The 23957-nt window shown below is 35.5% G+C and overlaps 1 protein-coding gene across 1 annotated transcript; it reads left to right on the forward strand.

The window, feature by feature from the left end:
• Positions 1–674: 674 nt before the first annotated feature.
• Positions 675–23582, forward strand: atp2b1b (ATPase plasma membrane Ca2+ transporting 1b). Its single transcript, XM_051100140.1, is given in 22 exon segments — positions 675–900; positions 2330–2737; positions 7648–7845; positions 8497–8754; positions 9424–9549; positions 10565–10692; positions 10695–10803; positions 11274–11309; positions 12397–12543; positions 12946–13160; positions 13255–13497; positions 14432–14673; positions 15432–15669; positions 15821–16000; positions 16079–16166; positions 17620–17726; positions 18542–18733; positions 18822–19035; positions 19512–19723; positions 19800–19907; positions 19995–20183; positions 22086–23582. Coding segments are annotated over 21 exon segments (3756 nt in total). The 5' UTR covers positions 675–900; positions 2330–2547; the 3' UTR covers positions 22422–23582.
• Positions 23583–23957: the final 375 nt, after the last annotated feature.

The following is a 23957-nucleotide window of genomic DNA, read 5'->3' on the forward strand; positions in this document are numbered from 1 at the left end:
AAACTTCTGACTGGCAGTGTATATTTATTTTGTCCTCTAAAATGGCAAGTCAAATGCTCATTCATTAACACTTCTCACTTACTCGCGTCATTTAGATTCCACATCTGACTTCCAGAGCATCATGCAGCATCACAATGTGACTCACACTCCTCATTCACAGCATGAGTAAATATAGATTTTCAGCTATCGTGTCACAGAAACATTAGTAAATTATTTCTGTATTCAGTTCATTCTTGAGAGCATTTAGCGTGCCACATAAAAGAAAAAGATACTGCAGATATTATTTATCAAACGATAATTTGGTCCTCACAAAAAATGATTGTGTACATAAAACATCTAATAGTGATATTCAAGCTCTTCTTTAAGCCTTATTCTTTTAATTCTATATAACAGTGTTCTTTCCTGGTACAGGTCCAGTAATAAAAGCTTTTTGTATACACAAGAGCAACTCTTGTGCCTCAGGCTTCATCAGCTGCACTTAGTTCCCTCAGAAGTCTGAATGAACTCAGGGTTCTATCCAGGAATGAGTAAATATGTTTGTCTGTGTTCAACAACGCATACTCTTCCCTACAGCAGCAGCAATGGCTGTGTGTCTCACTACTGCCACAGATTGACTAATTAGATTAAGCAAGAAGCTTTCCTGAGATAATCATTCAGCAAGCCATTTCCTCTAATGGAGACTGTGCTCCTCAAGACCGTCCACTGAAGGTCAAATAATTTTATGTAGCAAAGGAGATTTTTTGGCATGTCACTTTGTAGTACAGACTGTGTGTTGTTTGGAGTAATTGTAAGTGACGGTGAGTCACTCAGACTCTGAAAGCAGCATCTTCTGACGGAGCTGTTCGAGGAGTTGCTTTTGTCTTGTTGTCTTGTTGTTGCAGGAATGGACAAGTAAAATCTGTAAGTACTTTTTCATGTGTTTTATAATAATGAACTGAAGTATGTCAGCTATGATGGTTTGTTTTAGTTTAGTGCTTCTGTAAAATCATTATTTCAGTCATTTGTTTCAGTCAGTCAGACGTTTTGGGAATAAAAGACTTATTTGTGACCATGGTCCACAAAGCCAGTCTTAAGTAGCACACGTATATTTGTAGCAATAGCCAAAAATACATTGTATGGGTCAAAATTATTGATTTTTCTTTTATGCCAAAAATCATTAGGATAGCAAGTAAAGATCATGTTCCATGAAGATATTTTGTAAATTTCCTACCGTAAATATATATATATATATATATATATATATATATATATATATACATATCAAAACAAATAATTTAATTTGGGCAACTTTAAAGGCGATTTTCTAAATAGTTTGATTTTTTTGCACCCTCAGATTTTCAAATAATTGTATCTTGGCCAAATATTGTCCTATCCTAGCTTATTTATTCAGCTTTCAGATTATTTATAAATCTCACTTGTAAAAAATTGACCCTTATGACTGATTTTGTGGTCCAGGGTTACATTTGATGCAGATTGAGAACTAAGTTTTGTGAGCAAACATTTAGTTATCAAAGAAATAAGAGGTGATTTAAAGTCTTAAAAATGCAAATTTATTCAATGACCGACCATATTTTATTGTCCATGACCTTTGAGAGGGCTTTAGATGTCACTGCGAACAGCCTTTGAATCTCAACATAATTTACAGTTATAAAAAATCCTAATTTCATTGCTGATTATGGTGAAAATTGTTAGTTTGTTCAAACCAGGTTGTTATTATTAACTAAAACCAAAACTAAATGACCATTGGAAATCCTGCCTTTACAGGTAACTGAATTAAGTTTAATATGAAGCACTGAAATTACTAGAAATAAACTAGAACTAAACCTAAATAGTAATTTTTAAAACACCAAAAGTCATAGAAGTGTCAAAAGAACTTTTATATGAACACTGAAAAATATTAATAAAAACTATAAAAATATAACCCTGGTTTAATTCAGTAACACTTTCATTTAAACTATTTTTCCCAATATGTTTTTTGGACACATGCCTATTGTCTTTGGCAGGTCTCTCTTCTAGACGAGACGCCAGTTTTATGTAACAGAACTAAATTTAGCATTCAGTTCTTTAAGCAGACGTAACGGATCTTTCCACTCAAGGGCCATTACAAAAGCCAACTGTCACTTTGCATAGCTGTCAACATCATCTCTAAGCAGTGACATACGGTTTGATGTGACTTCCTTTGTTGATTGACAGTGGTATCTCCTGATCTGGCAGTTGTGACAGTACACGAATAATCACATTTTATTTGCCTTCAAGTGCTAAATGGTCACAAAAGCTGAGATGGGAATGATAGAGCATGCAATGAACTTGCGTTTGTTTTTTGTTTTAGATGTGACTTGGCGCAAACCCGATGACCTTGACTTTCTGTGACCCAAGATGAGAGAAGATACGCCAGACAATCAAATGGAAATGGCATTTGAATTACATCCGGTTTGTCATCAAAAGAGTCGCTTTTTGCATCCCTGAGGAATTAAGTCTGGATATTGTCACTGCTTACCTCAGGGGAAGCCACTTCTCCTCCATTTTTTGGTGTACTTTAGCGGGACTATGGCCAAAAACTCATTCCGTGGGTCGAAGTACAAGACAGAGGCCAATCATGATGGAGATTTTGGCTGCACACTCAAAGAACTTCGATCGCTCATGGAACTCAGAGGGACAGATGGAATACAAAGGATTCAGGAGTGCTATGGAGATGTTCAGGGACTCTGTTCCAGGTTAAAATCATCACCAGTAGATGGTAAATATTTCCTTTGCTGTGTTAATGTTTATGCATTCAATAACATTGATAATATGCATTGTTATTTTATCACCAAACCTAATGAAATGGATAAAAAATTTGATTTTAGAAACAGAATTTGCAAATTTGGTCAATAATTATTTTCAGATTGTAGCCGATAACCAACAAATGGGCAATATTAAATTGAAAGAAATTAAAAATAAACTCTAAAATCTAAAATAAGTCATTTTAACCATTTAAAAATTAATATTTTTAATTTATAGATTTGCTTAAAATAACATTTAACAGTGTGTAAAATGTTGTGCTTTTAACCATTAACTATAGGTGAGGTTTAAATGACATTAAAGGTAATCTAAATGTGACCATTGACCACAAAACCAGTCATAAGGGTAAATTTTTTTTTGAAAACTGATGTATGGTTTGTTAGGATATGACAGTATTTGGCCGAGATACAACTGTTTGAAAATCTGGAATCTGAGGATGCAAAAAATCAAAATATTGAGAAAATCACCTTTAAAATGGCTCAAATGAAGTTCTTAGCAATGCATATTACTAATCAAAAATTGTATCCTGTCCTTTATAATATCCCATGATATCCTAACGATCATTTTGACCCATACAATGTATTTTTGGCTATTGCTACAAATATACCCATGCTACTTAAGAGTGGTTTTGAGACCCGGACCACAAAACCAATCATAAGGGAAAATTTTTTCGAAATTGAGATTTATACGTCATCTGAAAGCTGAATAAATAAGCTTTCCATTGATTTATGGTTTGTTATGATAAAACAATATTTGGCCGAGATACAACTATTTGAAAATCTGGAATCTGAGGGTGCAAAAAAATCAGAATATTGAGAAAAAAGTTGTCCAAATGAAGATCTTAGCAATGCATATTACTAACTGTTATATATTTATGGTAGGAAATTTACAAAATATCATCATGGAACATGATCTTTACTTAACAAATGATTTTGGCATAAAAGAAAAATCGATAATTTTGACCCATACAATGAATTTTTGGCTAAATATACCAACTTAAGACTGGTTTTGTGGTCCACAGTCACAAATGTAAAAACAGTGGAAATAGGTGTGCACAATTACATATTCAGTATCAGGTGATACCAATACATTTCAAAAGTCTCTAATATATATTTACCAAGATGGTACCGATATATCATGCATTCCTAGAAAAACCATCACTTTCAGTTTTGCCGAACCTCAGGCCGAATGGTTTAGTGACGCTGATGCTGGTTTAGCAAGGGTTAAGCGAAGGTTGTATGTTCGAACTTCACAGGGGTTGATCCATGACCTCTCACTATTTCAGCTTTGAGCAAGGCACTTAACCTCAGGCTCTTCCTGGAAGACTGTCTCTGTAACAAGTGTAGCGTAATCGCTTTGGATAAATGCGTCAGCTCAATGACTAATTAGCAATTAGAAGTTTCAGACGTCTTTTTCCATGTGCTTTTTCCTTTCGCCTTTAGCACTATACACTCTTAAAAATAAAGGTGCTTTGAAAGGTTCTTCACAGCAATGCCACAGAAGAACCATTTTTGGTTCCACAAAGAACCATTTAGTCAAAGGTTCTTTAAAGAACCATTGCTCTCTTACCTTCTTTTGCCACAAAGAACCTTTTGTGAAACAGAAAGGTTCTTCAGATGTTAGAGGTTCTTTAATGGAACCATTTAGACTAAAAAGGTTCTTCTACGGCATCGTGAAGCACCTTTATTTTTAAGAGTGTAGCTTTCATCAAGAACCATATTTTAGCTTTGAAAGACTCTCTCAGAAACACATTTTGACAATGGAGCAATAATAGAGCATATAATGAGATACATACACTGTAAAAAACAATTTGTTGAGTCAACTTAAAATAATTTGAACCTGGCTGCCTTAAAATTTTAAGTTCAGTCAACTCAAAAAAAGTTTATTCAACTTGAAATGTTAAATTATACTAAGTGACAACTTAGATTGAACTTAGCTGAATCAACTTAAAATTTTAAGGCAGCTGGGTTACTTACCCATCTGTTAAGTTTAGCAAACACAAATATCTAAGTTGTTACTTAGTACAACTTAACATTTCAAACTGACTAAACTTATTTTAGTTGACTAAACTTAAAATTTTAAGGCAGCAGGGTAACAAATTATTTTAAGCTTACTCAGCAAATTGTGTTTTTTATTTTTTACAGTGTGGTTCTTCTGCATGATCCAGTTGAAAGGCTTGGTCTTTAAGAGAAAGTTGTACAGTTATGCAGTTAATTGCTAATCTGTTAGCATGTCTATTTTTGACCATATCGTGAAGGATTTTCATCAAGCGAATATAGTTTGACTAGATATAGATATATATTTTTAAGTCTAACTCATGACTTCTAGTACACTTCTAAAGCATTTATTAATATCAGCCAATGGTTATTTCAATTAATACATTATTAAAATCAAAGCATTAACTAATGTTAACCAGTGGAGCCCAATTAACCAATTTTATTCTGGTGTTCTGGTTATTTTAAACTATTGACAGCCCTAATATTTTAAACTATTATTTCTGTTATATGTTTTTCTTAGTCATTCCAAGTGCCTCGGTTAGAAATGAAAGCTATAATGAATAATACGAGCAATATTTAAAAAAAAGGTTTATTTTAGTACATAATTTCTAACTAAATTACAGTTATTATGTGTCAATTAGCTGACAAAAGATGTTTGCCTTTCTTGTCATTTAATGTCCAGGTTATTAAAGTGTCCATCATGTCATCTTGGATTTTACTGTCCCTCATTTTACCTTTTTATTCATCTCCTCCTGTGCTTCTAGTTTAGACCAATCCATCTTCGTATTATTTGAACGAGCTCAACTCCACAATCATTTGTCTAACACCATGATCAGCTTATGTTTCCCTTGATAATTCCAGCGAAATATGTTTACACTCTCCTCATGATCTTTCATTTAAGATTTTTATGTGTATTATAAATACACAATCTGTCTGTTATGAAAGAGTCCTATCTCTTGTTAAAATCTGACCTTGATTGCCGTGTTTACTTTATCATCCATCTATATTTTCCAGTTCGATATGCGTTGGCTTACTGCTCTGCACTGACATATTTAGCTCTGTCATGAGCCATAACAGACAGTTGTAGTTGTGACAGGTGGGCCCAGATCAATTTACCTCATGTAATCCCACTCACCTTAAACCGAGGCAGGCTCTTCATTGCTCCGCTTCCCGCTAATCTCACTGCCCGCTGCTCTGCTGCATGGGGTTTACATTCATTTTTGCCCTTGCCAGCAGTGGGTAAACCTTTGAGGGGGCAGAGGACTAGCATTTTGTAATTGAGCAAGAGAAGGAAGAGAGGGATTACACTGTGTTAGTGTTCAGGCTGTGCTCTTGCTTGCGCAGGGACTGGAAATCTTCGTATTTTTTGGAATCCATTATATTTAAAATGAAAAACAGAACCAAGTAAAAATCTCCAAATCCAATTCAATTTCAAGCATTTTAAAATATATATCTAGAACAAGTTTGAGGATTGACTGTTTTGCTCAACTTGATCCATCTGTCATTTTTTGAACATGTTTAATCATCAGTATGTTTTCCGTTTATTTCAAAATGTGTTGTTAAATTGAAAACTCAGTACATATTGATATGCCATAAGGATGTTTAGGTCATCTAAAATTCATGTGTAATTCGAACATGGTTGCTAATAATTATATTGAGAGACCCTTCAGAAATCTTTGTACAATCTGGAAGTGTAATGGTACATCTTATTTTTATATGGTGTTATAAAAATGATATAATATTTTTACAACCAGAACCATAAGCTTATTTCATATGGTAAAAAAGGAAAAAGCAAAACAAATTACGTATTTTTTGTTTATATTTCTACCTTAATATTTTCTATAGAAGCCCATTTCCACAACTGAATAAATTTTTTTAAAAAATCTTACAATTCTGACAGAATTGTGAGATATAAACAGGCAATTCTGTCTTTTGAGCTTGATATAAACTCGCAATTGCGAGTTATAAAGTCCAGTTCAGAAAAAAAGTTGGGAAAAAAAATGATATTTCCTCAGAATTGCAAGTTTATATCTCACATATCTGACTTAATTACTCGCAATTGTGTTCTAAAGTCAGAATTGCAAGATATAAACTTGTGATTCTCAGAAAAAAAGTCACAATGGCAAGATATAGACGATTTCTCAGAATTGTGAGTTTATATCTCACAATTGTGATTTTTTTTTCTCAAAATTGTGAATTTGTATCTCACCGTTGTGACTTTTTTTCTCAGTATTGTGATGTAAAAACTCACAATTTTGAGTTACAAAGTCCAATTCTGAGATGAAAAAACACTGATATTTTCTCAGTATTGAAAATTTATATCTCACACTCCTGACTGAATAACTCGCAATTGTGTTCTAAAGTCAGAATTGCAAGATATAAACTCACAATTTTGAGAAAAAAGTCACAGTGGTGAGATATAAACGATTTCAGAATTGCGGGTTTATATCTCGGAATTAGGACTTTTTTTCTCAGAATTGTATCTTTATATTTCAACTTTCAACTGTGACTTTTTCTCAAATTGTGAGTTTATATCGCAGCTGTGACTTTTTTCTCAGAGTTCTTAGAATTCTGACTTTAGAATTCACAGTTCCGAGTTTATATCTTGCAGTTCTGGCTGTATTCTGAAAAAAACTCAGTATTGTAAGTCGCAATTACCATTTTTTAATTTTATTCAATGGCGGAAAGAGGTTTCCACAATTTTCTGTAATCATAATGCAGTTATCTTAAAAAAAAAGATTTTTTGAACATAATATTGTAATGTTCAACGTGTTACTTGCTATTTGTGAAATTTACTAGCAATTTTTGAGTGTAACTTGTTTCTACACCATATTTTTAAATGATTATTCTCCTCTTTCTCTCTGTTTAGGGTTAAGTGGTCATTCCGATGACATTGCAAGGAGAAAAGAAGAATTTGGAAAAAATTTTATACCTCCTAAAAAGCCAAAAACATTCCTTCAGCTAGTGTGGGAAGCATTGCAGGATGTGACTCTAATTATTTTGGAAGTTGCAGCCATAATATCCTTAGGCCTTTCCTTCTATAAACCTCCTGATGCCGAGAGAGAACGTGAGTATCATAGGGCTTTTAATCTCACCATGAATAATATGCCTCTGTTTCTCTTGCTCAGTGGTGCTGTTGAATAACAATGAATTTGAAATTGTAACATGGCCTGAAGGTGACGTAGTACTATTATGTATTCAGCTCACCCAGGGCTTCTGCTGTTAGAAAAAAATATTTTCGAAAATACATATACCTGAGTTCTGTTGTGCAATTAGCAGTAAAATCCTGCAAATCCTGTTATTTTTAATAAAAATTCAATACAAAAAAAAAATCTTACTCACCCCAAACATTTGAACAGTAGTGTGTATATATATATATACATATATCAGAGGTTGCGTTAGACTGCGTTAGACTAATGACGTTAGTCATTTTGACAGACAGGGTCGTAAAAATTCCGTCATAATCTATTATTACCCGTCATTTTAATTTTCATATTTTAATTATAATAACACATTTAATTGCTTTTATTTTTGTTCACATTTTCTTTTTTAATTATGAACCTACAGGACAATTTTCTGTCACCGATGAAAAATTCCATCAATGACAGACAATTTTTGGTTAACGCGTCCTCTGATATATATATATATATGTATATATATATATATATAATCTTAAACATAATTTAAGACTTATGCAGTAACTTCCTCATTGTTGCAGACTGTGGTAGGGCGGCTGGAGGAGTTGAGGACGAGGGTGAGGCAGAGGCGGGCTGGATTGAGGGTGCTGCCATCCTCTTGTCTGTCATTTGCGTGGTTCTTGTCACAGCCTTTAATGACTGGAGCAAAGAAAAGCAATTCCGTGGACTGCAGAGCCGCATTGAGCAAGAACAGAAGTTCACTGTCCTTCGAGCCAGTCAAGTCATTCAGATTCCTGTATCCGAGATTGTGGTTGGAGACATTGCACAAGTAAAATATGGTAAAATGATGGTCACCCTTAACTGTTTTAATATATTTAACTATTAAGAATTAGGCTTGATTTATTGCTTCTATATTTCATATGCTGTTAAATGGTTAAAATAATTACAATAAAACATAGTAACACCTTTAATTTAAACATGAAATTTTTAAGTAGAAAGACCGAAATAGTATATTTGTGTAAAACATAATTAAATAATCATTTTATTTACAACTTTTTTTTTTTTTTTTTTTTTTTACAGTGTATAAAAGTAGTACATTAATGAACACAACACAATTTTTTTTATTCTGCATGTGAATGTGCTAGATTAAAAAGGGAAGTTAATTAAAAATTAACTACCTTTTTGATTCTTTTATGTTTATTTTTTCCTTTTTGGATCTTGACAGCCATGGAATGAACTGTTGTTGTATAAAATAAAGCGTACGGGTTTAGAAAGACCTCAAAGTCAGTAAATAACAAAACCATATATTTTGGCTCAACTGTTCTTTAAAAAAAACAATGTAAAAGCATATAAAATACAGTTTTTTTCATTAGTCTGTTTTTCTTGTTCATGTCATTTTGGTTAGCATTTGCCGTGCTCGATTAAAAACCTCTTTTTTGGCTCGCAATGCAAACATCTGTCTGTTGTGTCTCAGACGACACCATCTGTCCTTTGCTTTGTGCTTGCAGGTGACCTCCTTCCTGCTGACGGTGTACTAATCCAAAGCAACGATCTAAAAATTGACGAGAGCTCCCTCACTGGAGAGTCGGACCATGTCAAAAAAACTGTGGACAAAGACCCCATGCTTCTTTCAGGTTTTGCTCTGCCTTTTTTTTAAGTGAACCCCAGGCATTAAGACTTTTATGGCTTAATATAACATAAATGATGTCTCTTACTGAAATATGTAATAAAGAACCCATGAAAGATTTACATTATTAAAAAAATACATATTTTGGACTGTGGGGGGCGCCATTATTTTGATGACATGACATGATTGCACTCGATGAGCTACTGGTGCTGACTGTTGCTATTTTTACTGCAGCACAACTCAGAAAATAAAATACTGATACAATGATCACAGCTACTGAAAGAGCTTGGCAATGGATATAAGCATAGACATAAACCAAATGCCGCACCGATTTTCCCAACAAGAAGTCTAAACAACCCGGAATATCGAGTAAAATCCATGCTGAGAAACTCCTTTAGTGGCTGCGGCGTCATGACAAGCGTCAGCATGTTTACATCCTGTCAGGATGGCATCTAGCGTTTCTTGTCTCTGCCATTTGTAAGCTCGTTCAGTAGCTGTGGTCAACTAAAAATCTCAAAGGCACCAGGGCTAAAGTGGAGAGAACAAAAACGTGGGTCTTTAGGAAGTTTTATTCATCCACAGGCATCTTCCCATTCTTTTCTCCTCTTATCACTAGGAAAGTAGTAAAGACTTACATCGCTTCTCTTCTTGCCCTTCAACTGGAAAATACAACCAAAAGCCACACAATGTGACATTGTATCAGTATTTTATTTTCCTAGTTGTGTTAAAAATAGCAACAGGTAGTGCCAGTAGCTCACAGAGTGCAGCCATTTCACGTCATTGAAATAATAGCGCCCCCCATAGTCCAAAGTATGTATAAAACTATGTGGATTTTTTAAATAACATTATCTTTCATTGGTTTTCTACTGCCTATTTCTGTAAGAGACATCCTTTATGTTATATTAATCCCTTTAAGTAACAATAATGGTAACAATCGAAAGGTCAAGACTAATGCAGTTTTGCCATTGTAATACTTACATACAGTACCTGGTTACATGCCCATTTTTGTTCTTTTTGCTCAGGCACGCATGTGATGGAGGGCTCCGGAAAAATGCTGGTCACAGCTGTGGGGGTGAACTCTCAGACGGGAATCATCTTCACTCTCCTCGGAGGCGGAGATGATGACGATGATGACGATGAGGAGAAAAAAGAGAAGAGAGGGAGAGGAAGAAGAGGGAGAAGGAAGAGAAAAAGCGGGAGAAAGAAGAGAAAAAGAAAGAAAAAGAGAGGAAGAAGAAGGAGAAGAAAGAAAAAAAGAAAAGTATGTTCTTTAAGTATGCATTTCCAAAATAATAGTTTAGGTATCCATTCTGTTTTAACTAAGTTTCAGAGCTGGTTTCAGAGACTAAGCCAGGATTAGGCCATAGTCCAGTTAGTACAATAAAGCAATTTTTATAAACATGCCTTAGATAAAACATTACTGGTATGCATTTTGACACAAAACAAATGCAATGATATATTTTAAGATCAAGCAGTGCAAGTTTCTTTCAGCTGAAACAGCTCAGACTTACATTTTAGTCTGGGACTAGGCTTAAGCCTTGTTTGTGAAACCGGGGGGTGGTTTTCCCCTCCAAAATGAAACTGTTATTAAATAGGCAAACTGTTTGAAATGCTTTGGCCAGAAATCATTTTAAACATACCTGACTAGGATGCTGCAGGAGTCACATCATTTCCAAATGATTAGTATCTATAGATATCACAAATATCTGATTGATCCATCTCAACTTTCAGCAGCCAAAAAGCCAGATGCAACAGATAAAAAGAAAGGTGTGTATTAGCACATGCTGTAATTGTATATCATAGCATTTCCTTTAGATCGGTGGTTCTCAACTGGTGGGTTGTGATGTAAAAATGCACCATTCATCTGCCACTTGGATAAATCTAATTAAATTAGACAGATGACATGCTTTTATTGTTAGAAAACATGAACAAAACTATGCAAATCACTTTTCTGTGTGGTAAATTATTGGTTGCAAGAAACCATCTAAATTCAAGAGACATTCTTTGTTACTTTTGTATGGCAAAACTAGTTGAGAACCACTGCAGGAACATTACATGAAATAGCAGTCAGTGACATAGTTCAAGCAGTAGTTGCTCTTTTGGCACATACTGTGTGCCTCTCTTTCCTTATGTAGTGTACGAGAATGTCCTGTGAACATATGGTTGAAGCTAGTTGCTAACTGTGCTCTTCACTCTTTTCATGCTGATTAGCAGTAAGAAGATTAGGGCCTTTGGCCTTACAGCTCTGCTTTTTCCTCTTGTCCACATATACAAATACTGGACTGTCAGAAATGTTGCAAGCAGAATTCAAACTCATATTGCCCAAGTGAACACCAAAATGCAATCATTCAAAAGTTTGCAGTCAGTAAGACTAATGTTTTTTGAAAGAATGCTCACAAAGGCTGCATTTTTTTTATCAAAAAATACAGTAAGAACAGAAATATTGTGAGTGTTATTACATTTTAAATAACTGTCTTCTATTTTAATGTATTTTAAAATATTTATTTATGTGATGGAAAGCAGATTTTTTAGTAGCCATCTTCTTGCAGCTGTTTTCAATGTCACATGAGCCAGAAAACCTTGTTATCAATGCTGAAAACTTAATATTACACTTTAAAAAGTGAACATGCAGTTACATTTAGAAGCTATTTTGTCATTTTTATATATCATAATGTAATGAAGTTTGGTTGGTTGATTGAGTAGTATAAAATCATATTTTGATGTAAAAAAAAATAAAACAGATAATTTAAAAGTACATTTATGCTACATGCACAGCCATTGTACAACAGATTAGATTATAAGTACCATCAAATTAGATTTATTTTAACATCACTCTGGTTTTTGCCTCATTCAGAGAAGGACGGAGGCACAGTGGAGATGGAGCCTCTCAACAGTGATGACGGAACAGAAGAAGAGCCAAAAAAAAACAAGATTCCAAAGAAAGAGAAATCGGTACTTCAGGGGAAGCTCACCAAACTAGCTGTCCAAATTGGAAAAGCAGGTAAAAAAAAGTGTTTTCAAGTGTAGCTTTTTTGTCCAGATGCTGCCAACGTGAGGCAACAGCGCTGTCGTTTTTTTCTCGCCACTAGTGCTTTGAAGTCAGTTTGGTGTGTCCTGGCCTTAATTTGTACATTTGTCCTTGTATCAAAACTCCAAGAGAGTGTTGGTGCCAATAGCCTTGTGGTTAGTGTGCAGACATATAGCACAACTGTGTTCATGGCGACCCGAGTTCGAATCCCATCTTGAGGTCCTTTGCTGATCCTGCTCCCCTCTCTCCACCCAGTACTTTCCTGTCATCTCTCTACCATCCTGTCCATTAAAGGCACAAAAAAGCCCCCCCAAAAAACTCCAAGAGAGGCTTTTATGTGGTTATGTGATGTTCTTGTGTGTGTTTTCTTTCCAGGGCTCTTCATGTCGGCCATCACAGTCCTCATTCTTGTGGTGCTCTTTTTGGTGGACACTTTCTGGATCCAGGGGCTTCCCTGGATTAAAGACTGCACTCCAATCTACATCCAGTTCTTTGTCAAGTTCTTCATCATCGGCGTCACTGTCCTGGTTGTTGCTGTGCCTGAAGGTTTACCGCTTGCTGTCACAATCTCATTGGCCTATTCTGTAAAAGTATGTGGTCTGTTTTTTGCGTTAGCCTCATGACAAACTGTAGTAGCTACTGTTCTAAAATCTGTAGTTAAATCATCTATGTCATTCCCTGTAGAAAATGATGAAGGACAACAACCTGGTGAGACATCTGGACGCTTGCGAGACGATGGGAAATGCCACCGCAATTTGCTCTGATAAAACAGGCACCCTAACCATGAACAGAATGACAGTGGTCCAGGTGAATATTGGAGACAGACACTACAAGAAGGTCCCGGAACCTGATCTGATTCCTGGCAGCATCATGAATCTTCTCATCACAGGCATCAGTGTTAATTGTGCATATACTTCAAAAATAATGGTAAGATACTACATTTTGTGTTTGAAATGTACAAAGGGTCCAAAAAAAACTGTGACCACAAGAGAAAAAGTGAAGAATTTCAATTTAAAGGGATAGTTCACCGAAAAATTAAAATTCTGTCATTAATTACTCACCCTCATGTAGTTTAAAACCCGTTAGACCTTTGTTCATCTTCGTAACACAAATTAAGATATTTTTGATGAAATCTGAGAGCTTTCTGACCCTGCGTAGACAGCAATGGTACTACCATGTTCAAGGTCCAGAAAGGTTGTAAGAACATAGTTAAAAAAGTCCATGTAATGATACAGAATTTTCATTTTTGTGTGAACTATCCCTTCAATAGCATTTACATACGAGTTGCATGAACCCCACAAGTTTCTGTAAAATATGTTGTGTCACAAATTAGTATAAAAGATTCATTAGTATATGCGACTCTGGACCACAAGCTTTCCATTGATGTATGGTTTGTTAGGATAGGACAATATTTGGCCGAGAAGATCTGGAATCTGAGGGTGCAAAAAAAAATAATATTGAGAAAATCACCTTCTAAAGCTGTCCAAATGAAGTTCTTAGCAATGCATATTACTAATCAAAAATTAAGTTTTGATATATTTATAGTAAGAAATTAGCAAAAATATTTACTTTAATATTTAATATCCTAATGATTTTTGGCATAAAAGAAAAATCGATAATTTTGACCCATACAATGTCTTGTTGGCTATTGCTACAAATAAACCCGTGCTACTTATGACTGGTATTGTGGTCCAGTGTCACATATTAAAGTATATTTAATTTATGTTATAACTTGTTGTTATTACAAATTCATGTTTATTTAAAGATATTTATTTATTTATTTATTATTTATTATATCCATAATTTTTTGTAAGATTAGACTTTATTTCATGATTTTTATAAATCTGTTTTTTCTGTCTAGCCTGCTGAGAAAGAGGGCGGTCTGCCCCGTCAAGTTGGGAACAAAACTGAATGTGCCTTGCTAGGGTTTACCACAGATTTACGAAAAGATTATCAAGCCATTCGCAGTGAATATCCTGAGGAAAAACTGTACAAAGTATACACCTTCAACTCAGTCAGGAAATCCATGAGCACAGTCCTCAAAAATCCAGATGGAAGTTACCGTATGTTCAGCAAAGGAGCGTCAGAAATTCTCCTGAAGAAGTAAGTACGCATTTAATATTTCAGATGTTGATTGCTATTTGTGAGATAATAATATAGGTGGTATTATTAGAGTGAGGGACACTTCAATAAAGCATTTCATTGGATAAAAAAATCTTTATAGTTATGGATGAGTCATCAATGTTTTAGACCAGTTTTCCTGGAAAAATAGACCAAAAACAGGAAACACTATGAAGTCACATTAGGAAAATTTCAGCAAAATTTAGCTGACAAAGAAGGTCAATATTGATGCACCAAGCACCACACAGAAGCCTCTTTCAAACCAAGCAGCTTTTTTTTGGTCAGTGTGCCAAATCCACATGAAAAAATTGAACCTGATGTGAAATCTGCATGGTTCAACGTTTAAAGGAATAGTTCACCCAAAAATTAAAATTCTGTCATTAATTACTCATTTTCTTGTTGTTCCAAATCCGTAAGACCTTCGTTTATTTTCAAAACACAAATTAAGTAATTTTGGATGAAATCCTAGAGATTTTCAAGGCCCAGAAAGGTAGTAAGGACATTGTTAAAATAGTCAGTGTAACATTAGTGGTTCATAATACCATAATGTTATAAAGCTACGCGAACACTTTTTGTGTGCAAAGAAAACAAAAATAATGACTTTATCCAACAATCTTGCATCAGTCTTCGATGTGTGTTCAGGAGAGTACCACAGCTATGAACGAATATGAATGTCAGACAATGTACTTGTAACTTTCCAACAAGTTATAATATGTTTTTCACATCACATATTTCCCCAGGTGCTGTAAAGTCTTGTCAGCCAGTGGCGAAGCCAAAGTCTTCAAGCCCATTGATCGGGATGACATGGTGAAAAAGGTGATTGAGCCCATGGCCTCTGAGGGTCTGAGGACCATCTGCCTCGCCTACAGGGACTTCCCTGTTTCGGACGGGGAGCCTGATTGGGATAATGAGACAGATATCCTGACTGGACTTACTTGCATTTGTGTGGTGGGCATTGAGGATCCTGTTCGGCCAGAGGTAACTGCTCACTTGAACATTAATAACCCTACTATTCCATTCACTTTACAAGGGAAATATGCATTTGACAGTGAAAACAAAGTAGATGCTTATTACTGTAAGTCAGCATTTGTTTATTGACACCTAACTCCGGGTGGTGTAATCGCCACAGGTCCCCGATGCTATTAAAAAGTGCCAGCGAGCAGGCATCACTGTGCGCATGGTCACAGGGGATAACATTAACACAGCTCGAGCTATTGCAACCAAGTGCGGCATTCTCCATATGGGCGACGACTTCCTGTGCCTTGAAGGCAAAGAGTTCAACAGACGGATACGCAATGAACTTGGAGAGGTGAGGCGGTCAAAATAAAAAAATGATCAGTATTTATTCAAATGAAGGTTGATGTTAAAGCTCTCATGATGTTTTTAGATTGAGCAAGAGCGCCTGGACAAGATCTGGCCCAAACTGCGTGTACTTGCAAGATCTTCTCCAACTGATAAACATACGTTGGTCAAAGGTAATGAGTTTTAAACAGGACTGCTGTTAAAATTGTGGTGAATATTACAGTATGACTGCAAATACAGTGCCTTGCGAAAGTATTCATACCCCTTCAATTTTTTCATGTTTTGTTATGTTGCTGCCTTATGTTAAACTGTTTTTTTCAATCTACATTCTATGCACCATAATGACAAGGCAAACAACTTCATAAATTTATTAAAAATAAAAAAACTGAAATAAGTACATTGCATAAGTATTCATACCCTTAACTCAGTACTTACCTAAAGCATCTTTACAGCCTTAAGTATTTTTGTGTATGATGTAACAAGATTTACACATCAACATTTGGCAATTATGTGCCATCCTTCACCTCACCTCTTCACCTCTCAAGCTCTGCCAGCTTGGATGGGGTCTGCCAGACATTTTCAGGTTTTCCAGAAACGTTTGATTGGGTTCAAGCCCAGAATGGGCTGGGCCACTTAAGGACATTCACAGAGTTGTCTGTAAGCCACTCTTGCTGTGTGCTTAGGGTCATTGTCCTGTTGGATGGTGAACCTTCTGCCCAGTCTGAGGTTCTGAATGCTCTGGACTGGGGTTTCATTTTCATCTCAATATTTTGGTGCACTGAGCCTTTCTTCTACTCTGACGAGTCCCTCAGTCCCTGCCACTGAAGAACAGCCCCACAGCATGAGGCTACTACCAGCACACTTTACTTTAGGGATACTACTTCTTTTTATGAGCCGTGCTTGGTTTCCTTCAAACATGATGCTTGGAATTAAGGTTCATCAGATCAGAGATTCTTGTTTCTCACAGTCTGAGGGTCCTTCATATGCATTTTTTTGGCCAGTTCCAGGTGTGTTTTCATTTGTCTTCACTGAGAAGAGGATTGAGTCTTGCAACACCACAATAAAGCCCAGATTGGTGGAGTGTTTCCATCAATTGCTCAGTTTGGCCAGGAGGCCAACTTTGGGAAGAGTTGTGGTTGTTCAGCTAAGGATAATGGAGACTACATGCTTCTGTGAACTTTCAATGCAGCAGATTTTTTTCTGAACTCTTCCCCAGATGTGTGGCTTAATGCAGTCCTGTCATTGAGCTCTACAGGCAGGTTTTTTTTTTTTACCTCAGGGCTTGGTTTTTGCTCTGATGTGCATTTTCAGCTGTTAGACCTTTTAGTAAGACGTGTGTGCCTTTCCAAATTATACTCATTCAATTGAATTTACCACAGGTTAACTTCTACAAGGAAATCTACAAGGAATATAAATGCTCCTAAGCTAAATTTTAACTGTCCAGATAAGGGTGTGGATACTTATGCAATGGAATCATTTTTTATTTGTAATAAATGTTAAAAATCTTTGTCAAGTGTAGATTGATGTGGGGAAAAAAGGAATTTAAAGCAGTTTGACATAATGCAGCAACATAACAAAATGTGAAAAAAATGAAGCCACTGTTCAACGTTTTGCTGTCTCTTTAAGGTATAATTGATAGCACCGTCGTAGAACAGAGACAAGTAGTCGCTGTTACTGGAGATGGAACCAATGACGGCCCGGCGCTAAAAAAAGCTGATGTTGGATTTGCAATGGTAAGACTTTTCAGAATTGGAAAAACTTGCTGACACTTCTCTATAATAGACCTAACAAATGCAAATTAATATTGAATTTACAAAAAAAATGAGGAAAGAAAGAATCTAACTATGTTTCAATCCAAGTTGCAAATTTAATCTGAACAGACTTTGGACAGGGTAGTACCATATTTAATTTTTGATGGGAATGAGAATGAGGCTCTAAGGACTAAAGGTACAGTATTTTCAGTGGATGGCTCTAAATGGCTCTAAATGATCCCAGACAAGGAATAAGGGTCTTATCTAGTGAAACGTTCAGTTATTTTCTAAAATAAATGACAATTTATATACTTTTTAACCTCCAATGCTCATCATATCTAGCTCTGCGTGAGCTCTGTGTATTCCGGTTTAAGACAGTTAGGGTCGAAAAACTCCCATCTCATTTTCTCTCAACTTCAAAATCGTCCTAAATCGCTGAAGAAGTACCAACCCAGTGTTTACAAAGTGAACATGCAAAAAAGATCAATTGTCCTTTACAAAAAAAGGTAAAACAGCAATCTAGGACCATTTTTCAAGTTCACATCCATCTACATTAATCTACTCTTCGGTTAGGTTTGCTTGTCAGACAGAATGGCAAATTCGGAGTTATGATTGGTCAAATCACCTGTCAAAAACTTAAAAGGGTCAATTACAAAGAAATGGGAAGTAACACATTGAAATTTGGCCGACCATTGGTAAATGTTAACGTGCCTTTAGTGTTTCAATTTTCATGAACAATCTTGGAAAATGAAAGTTAATTAAATTTGCCATTGACATGTCATGATCTGTCTTTTTAGGGCATTGCTGGAACAGATGTGGCCAAAGAGGCGTCAGACATCATCCTGACAGACGACAACTTCAGCAGCATTGTGAAAGCAGTGATGTGGGGGAGGAACGTCTATGACAGTATCTCAAAGTTCCTTCAGTTTCAGCTGACGGTCAACGTGGTGGCTGTCATTGTGGCATTTACTGGAGCCTGTATCACACAGGTCAGACTTCTGCTTCCACTTTCTCCTGTCCTCATTTCCAGCCACCTCATGCTTTCTATTAAACTTTTTACTTTGTCTCTTCACACAGGATTCCCCTCTCAAAGCTGTACAGATGCTGTGGGTGAATTTAATTATGGACACATTTGCATCACTAGCACTGGCAACGGAGCCTCCCACCGAGGCTTTACTGCTGCGCAAACCCTACGGCCGTAACAAGCCCCTTATTTCCCGCACTATGATGAAGAACATCCTCGGACATGCTGTATATCAGTTAACCATCATCTTCACGCTGCTGTTTGCTGGTAAGAAACACCCAAAATGTCTAAAGCAAGCATAAATTTAATTATAAAGTTGAATTCATCTATCTGGTGCACTTTAAGAGTTCATGAAGAGTTCCAACCCATGTTCAGTGTGAAAAAAGTATTCTTGTAGCTTCATAACATTATGGTTGAACCACTGATGTCACATCCTTACTACCTTTCTGGGTCTTGAATGTGGTAGTACTGTCGCTGTCTATGCAGGGTCAGAAAGCTCTGGGATTTCAACAAATAATAGCTTAATTTATGGGTCTTATGGGTTTGGAACGACATGAGGGGGAGTAATTCAGGACAGAATTTTCATTTTTGGGTGGAGTATCCCTTTAAATATTTCAAGTAAATATTCAGGCAAAAAATTACATCTAAGAGATTTGGCTGACAAAATGTTTGGGAAACTGATCTAGTGCATCCAATTGGAGTACACTATCTTAATATATCTCTGATTTAAATTTTTTTCACAGGTGAGCAGATCTTTGACATTGACAGTGGCAGGAACGCTCCTCTTCATGCTCCTCCTACAGAGCATTACACCATCGTCTTTAACACATTTGTGATGATGCAGCTCTTTAACGAAATTAACGCTCGAAAGATCCACGGCGAGAGAAACGTTTTCGAGGGCATCTTCAATAACATGATCTTCTGCACCATCGTATTCGGGACCTTTGTCATCCAGGTACTGTACGCCACATTGTAATCTCTGTTACTCTGCGTCAAGTTGTTCTGAATCCCAACATGATTTTGTTTTTTAGATCGTAATCGTGCAGTTTGGAGGGAAGCCTTTTAGCTGTGTAGGTCTCTCTGTTGAGCAGTGGCTGTGGTGTGTCTTCCTTGGCTTTGGCTCTCTTCTCTGGGGCCAGGTAGGCCTTGAAAAATATTTTAACTGCTGATGACTTTTAAAATTATGGACTGAGTGATGTATTGTTTTTCTTACCTCCAACACACAGTTGATTTCCACCATTCCCACAAGTCGCCTGAAGTTCCTGGTGACGGCGGGTCATGGCACTCAGAAGGAGGAGATCCCTGAGGAGGAGCTGGAGGAGATGGAAGACCTGGATGAAATCGACCATGCTGAAATGGAGCTGAGAAGGGGGCAGGTTCTGTGGTGCAGGGGTCTCAACAGAATTCAGACACAGGTACTAAATGAGGTTTCTTTTTGATTTCACACCTTAAAGGGAAAGTTTGTTCCAAACCGGTAAGATCTTCGTTCCTTTTCAGAACACAAATGAAGGTATTTCTGATTAAATCTGAGAGCATTCTGACCCTGTATAGACAGCAACGCAACTACCACATTCAAGGCCTAGAAAGGTAGTAAGGACATCGTTAAAATAGTCCATGAGACATCAGTGGTTCAGCCGGATTTTTCTGAAGGTATGAAAATACTTTTTGTGCACAAAGAAAACAAAAACAATGACTTTATTGAACAATTTCTTCTCTTACATGTCAGTCTTAAATGCACGTTCACAAGAATACCACAATGCATATGTGCATCTTCCTCTGCTTGTAAACATGGTGCGTTGCATCTGGGTTCTACATCAGAAAGCTCCTGCGTAAGGAGTATCACACGCATGCGTCGTGGTACGCTCATGAACGTGTCCAAGACTGACACGGAAGTGAATAAATTGTTAAAGTCATTATTTCTGTTTTCTTTGCACACAAAAATTATTCTCATAGCTTTATAAAATAAAGGTCGAACCACTGATGTCACATGGACTATTTTAACAATGTCCTTACTACCTTTCTGGGTCTTGAATGTGGTATTTGCATTGCTGTCTATGGAGTGTCAGAAAGCTCCCAGATTTCATCAAAAATATCTTAATTTGTGTTCAGTAGATGAATGAAGGTCTTACAAGTTGGTGAGTAATTAATGTCAGAATTTTCATTATAATTGGGTGAATTTGAAATTGCAAATTTGATTCGATTTTTTTTTCTTTTTAGTGTTTTTTTTTATGAAGCTGATATTGAAAGTTTTTTAGACTTTTTGTCATGCATTTTTGCTACTTTTAAATGTTTTGTATTTATAAATGTTTTACCCTTGTCCCAGACCACATTTGTTAATCTTAAAATATAAAATCCATCATAAAAATGTGAATGAGTGCAAGTTAGACTATAATTTAAAGAAAAATCAGATCTTTCATGTTTTTTAAAGAAGTCTCTTCTGCTCACTAAGCCTGCATTTATTTTGTCTAAAATACAGTAAAAACAGTAACATTTTGAAATAGTTTTACTATTTAAAAAATGGATTTCTATTTGAATATATTTTAAAATGTAATTTATTCCTATGATTATAAAGCTGAATTTTTAGCATCATTACTCCAGTCATATGATCCTTCAGAAATCATTTGAATATTCTGATTTGCTTTCTCAAAATACATTTATTATTAATAATATGTTAAAAACAGCTGAGTAGAATTTTTTCAGGTTTCTTTAATGAATAGAAAGTTCAAAAGGCATTTATTTATCTGATATAGAAATCTTTGTAAGATTATAAATGTCTTTATTATCACTTTTGGTCAATTTAAAGCAACCTTGCTAAATAAAATGATTAATTTTTATAATTTCTTTCCCATTTTGAAGGGTATAGTGTATAATGTTTATTTCAGATAAATGCTGATCTTTGAATCTATTCATCAAAGAATCCTGAAAAAATGTACTCAGCTGTTTTAAATATTGCTGATAATAATTTCTAATAGTTTCTTGAACAGCAAATAAGCATATTAGAATGATTTCTGAAGGATCGTGTGGACTGGAGTAATGATGCTGAAAATTTAGCTTTGATCACAGAAATAAATTACATTTTAAAATATATTCAAATAGAAGGTTACTTTAAATAGTAAAAATATTTTACAATATTACTGCTTTTGCTGTACTTTGGATTAAATAAAAACAGGCTTGATGAGCAGAAGAAACTTCTTTTCAAAACATTATAAATCTTACTGTTCAAAAACTTTTGACTGGTAGTGTAAGTATTCAAAAATATTGGCAAAATTCTAAATGGTTGAATGTTATTGACCTTGGTTTTGGTATTTTTCCTTCAGATCCGTGTGATTAATGCTTTCCGGGATACCATGTCCCCTTACGAAGGCCTGGAGACGCCAGAGTCTCGCAGCTCCATACACAACTTCATGAGCCACCCAGAGTTTCGTATTGAGGATTCAGAGCCAGCCATCCCTCTCATCGATGACACAGACCCTGAGGAAGACACACCTACTAAACGAAACACGATTCCTTCCCCACTGCCTCCAGTTTTATCCCCGAATCAGAACAACAATGCATCCGACAACCGGGGCTTCCATCAGCACAAAGATATAGCCAAAACTATCCTTCCTCCGACTCCTGGAAGCCCAATGCACAGTCTGGAGACCTCTCTATAATCCACTACCACCCTATGTCAACAACCGAGGGCTTCTGGGCCTCTGATAGTGAACTGGAAAAGCAGCAAAACTTGTTTTAATTGTTTTTTATTTATTTATTTCATGGGGGTTGTTTCATTCTTTTCGCATTTGGCCTGCACACCTTAAAAGTGTATGGTTTGGGAACAAATGATATTACTCAAATGTTCAAATTCTTTCCTATTATATTTTGTTCATTCAAATATTTTGATATAAAGGTGTTTTGGGTGTAAAAATAATAGGGAGTTTTGGGACAAGTTTTTATTTTGGATGAAAAAAGTTGCTTTTTAAAGGTGCACTATTGCCTCTAAATCAGTTTCGATTTTGATTTTTAGAAAGCTAGGAATCCATAGACAATGTAAGTTAAATGGGAAAAAGATCCAATGCCTCAACAATTTTAAAGGGGTATGGCTGGAGGGTAAAAAAACATTGATTACAACCTCTTATTTCATGAAAAGTAGCTTAACTGCACTCAAAAATAACACATTCAAGCTGTATCAAGGGAATGACATATTAACTGGTTTACAGTGTTACATTGTGCTCACTTTTCTCTTTTTTTTCTTTTTAAATCAACCAATGATCACAGCTGTGCTAAAATGTAACTGTATTTTCTGTTTAGAGTGTTTTATCAGTTTTGATCCATCCCACCTCTTTAAACCACATACGAGGACTCAAACACACCACACAAATCCTCTGAGTTTCAGTCAAGATGCTGTTTTATGATTTATTGTGATGGTAATATGAAGTATTTTTATTATGTACTGCAGATATTATTCATTGTGAGGACTGTTAAAGGTTTCAGCAGAATGTGTCATAGGATTTGTTACACACAGTAATACAAGATTAGTATGAGCAAATAGGAGAGAACCGGAGAGAATTTGTGGGTCAATTTGATTTCACTGTAGTTTCATTCCCATTTTGGGAATGCATATTTTTTCATTTTTATTTCAAGATTTATTTTTGGCGTTTTTGCCTTTATTTTGATAGGACAGTGAATAGACAGGAAGCAAAGTGGCAGAGAGGGACAGGATAGATGTTTATGGAACACAATCTTGTAAATATAAATGAATATTGTGGTTTAATTTACATTTGGAAGTCTTTAAATTATGTGTATGGTTTTTGACAATAAAATATTCACATTTAGCTTAACCTAATCATTGGTTTTAATTTGAATCTTATCCTATACATTTGACAATTATGTTAGCAAACATTATTAAATAACGTACGTAACAAATCACGTGCGAAAAAAAAACTTATTCTTAATATATTTTAATATTAATATTTAAATATATGAACTAAATGGTTTCTTAAGCATTATGTGTTTGAATGTTATTTGAACTGTTATTCATTACTAGTTATTATAAAAAGTAATACCATAACAATCAGTCGTACACATTAGCACTTAAATTATTCATTTTAACATGGTAGATATTTTAATTAATATATTTTTTTAAATACTCTTTTTATTTTTTTCCTGCGCAACGTCAACACGACGACTGCTGCGTTCCGGAAACTTGC

The sequence above is a fragment of the Labeo rohita genome, chromosome 25, assembly GCF_022985175.1.
Source record: "Labeo rohita strain BAU-BD-2019 chromosome 25, IGBB_LRoh.1.0, whole genome shotgun sequence".
In the NCBI taxonomy this organism is placed as follows: domain Eukaryota; kingdom Metazoa; phylum Chordata; class Actinopteri; order Cypriniformes; family Cyprinidae; genus Labeo; species Labeo rohita.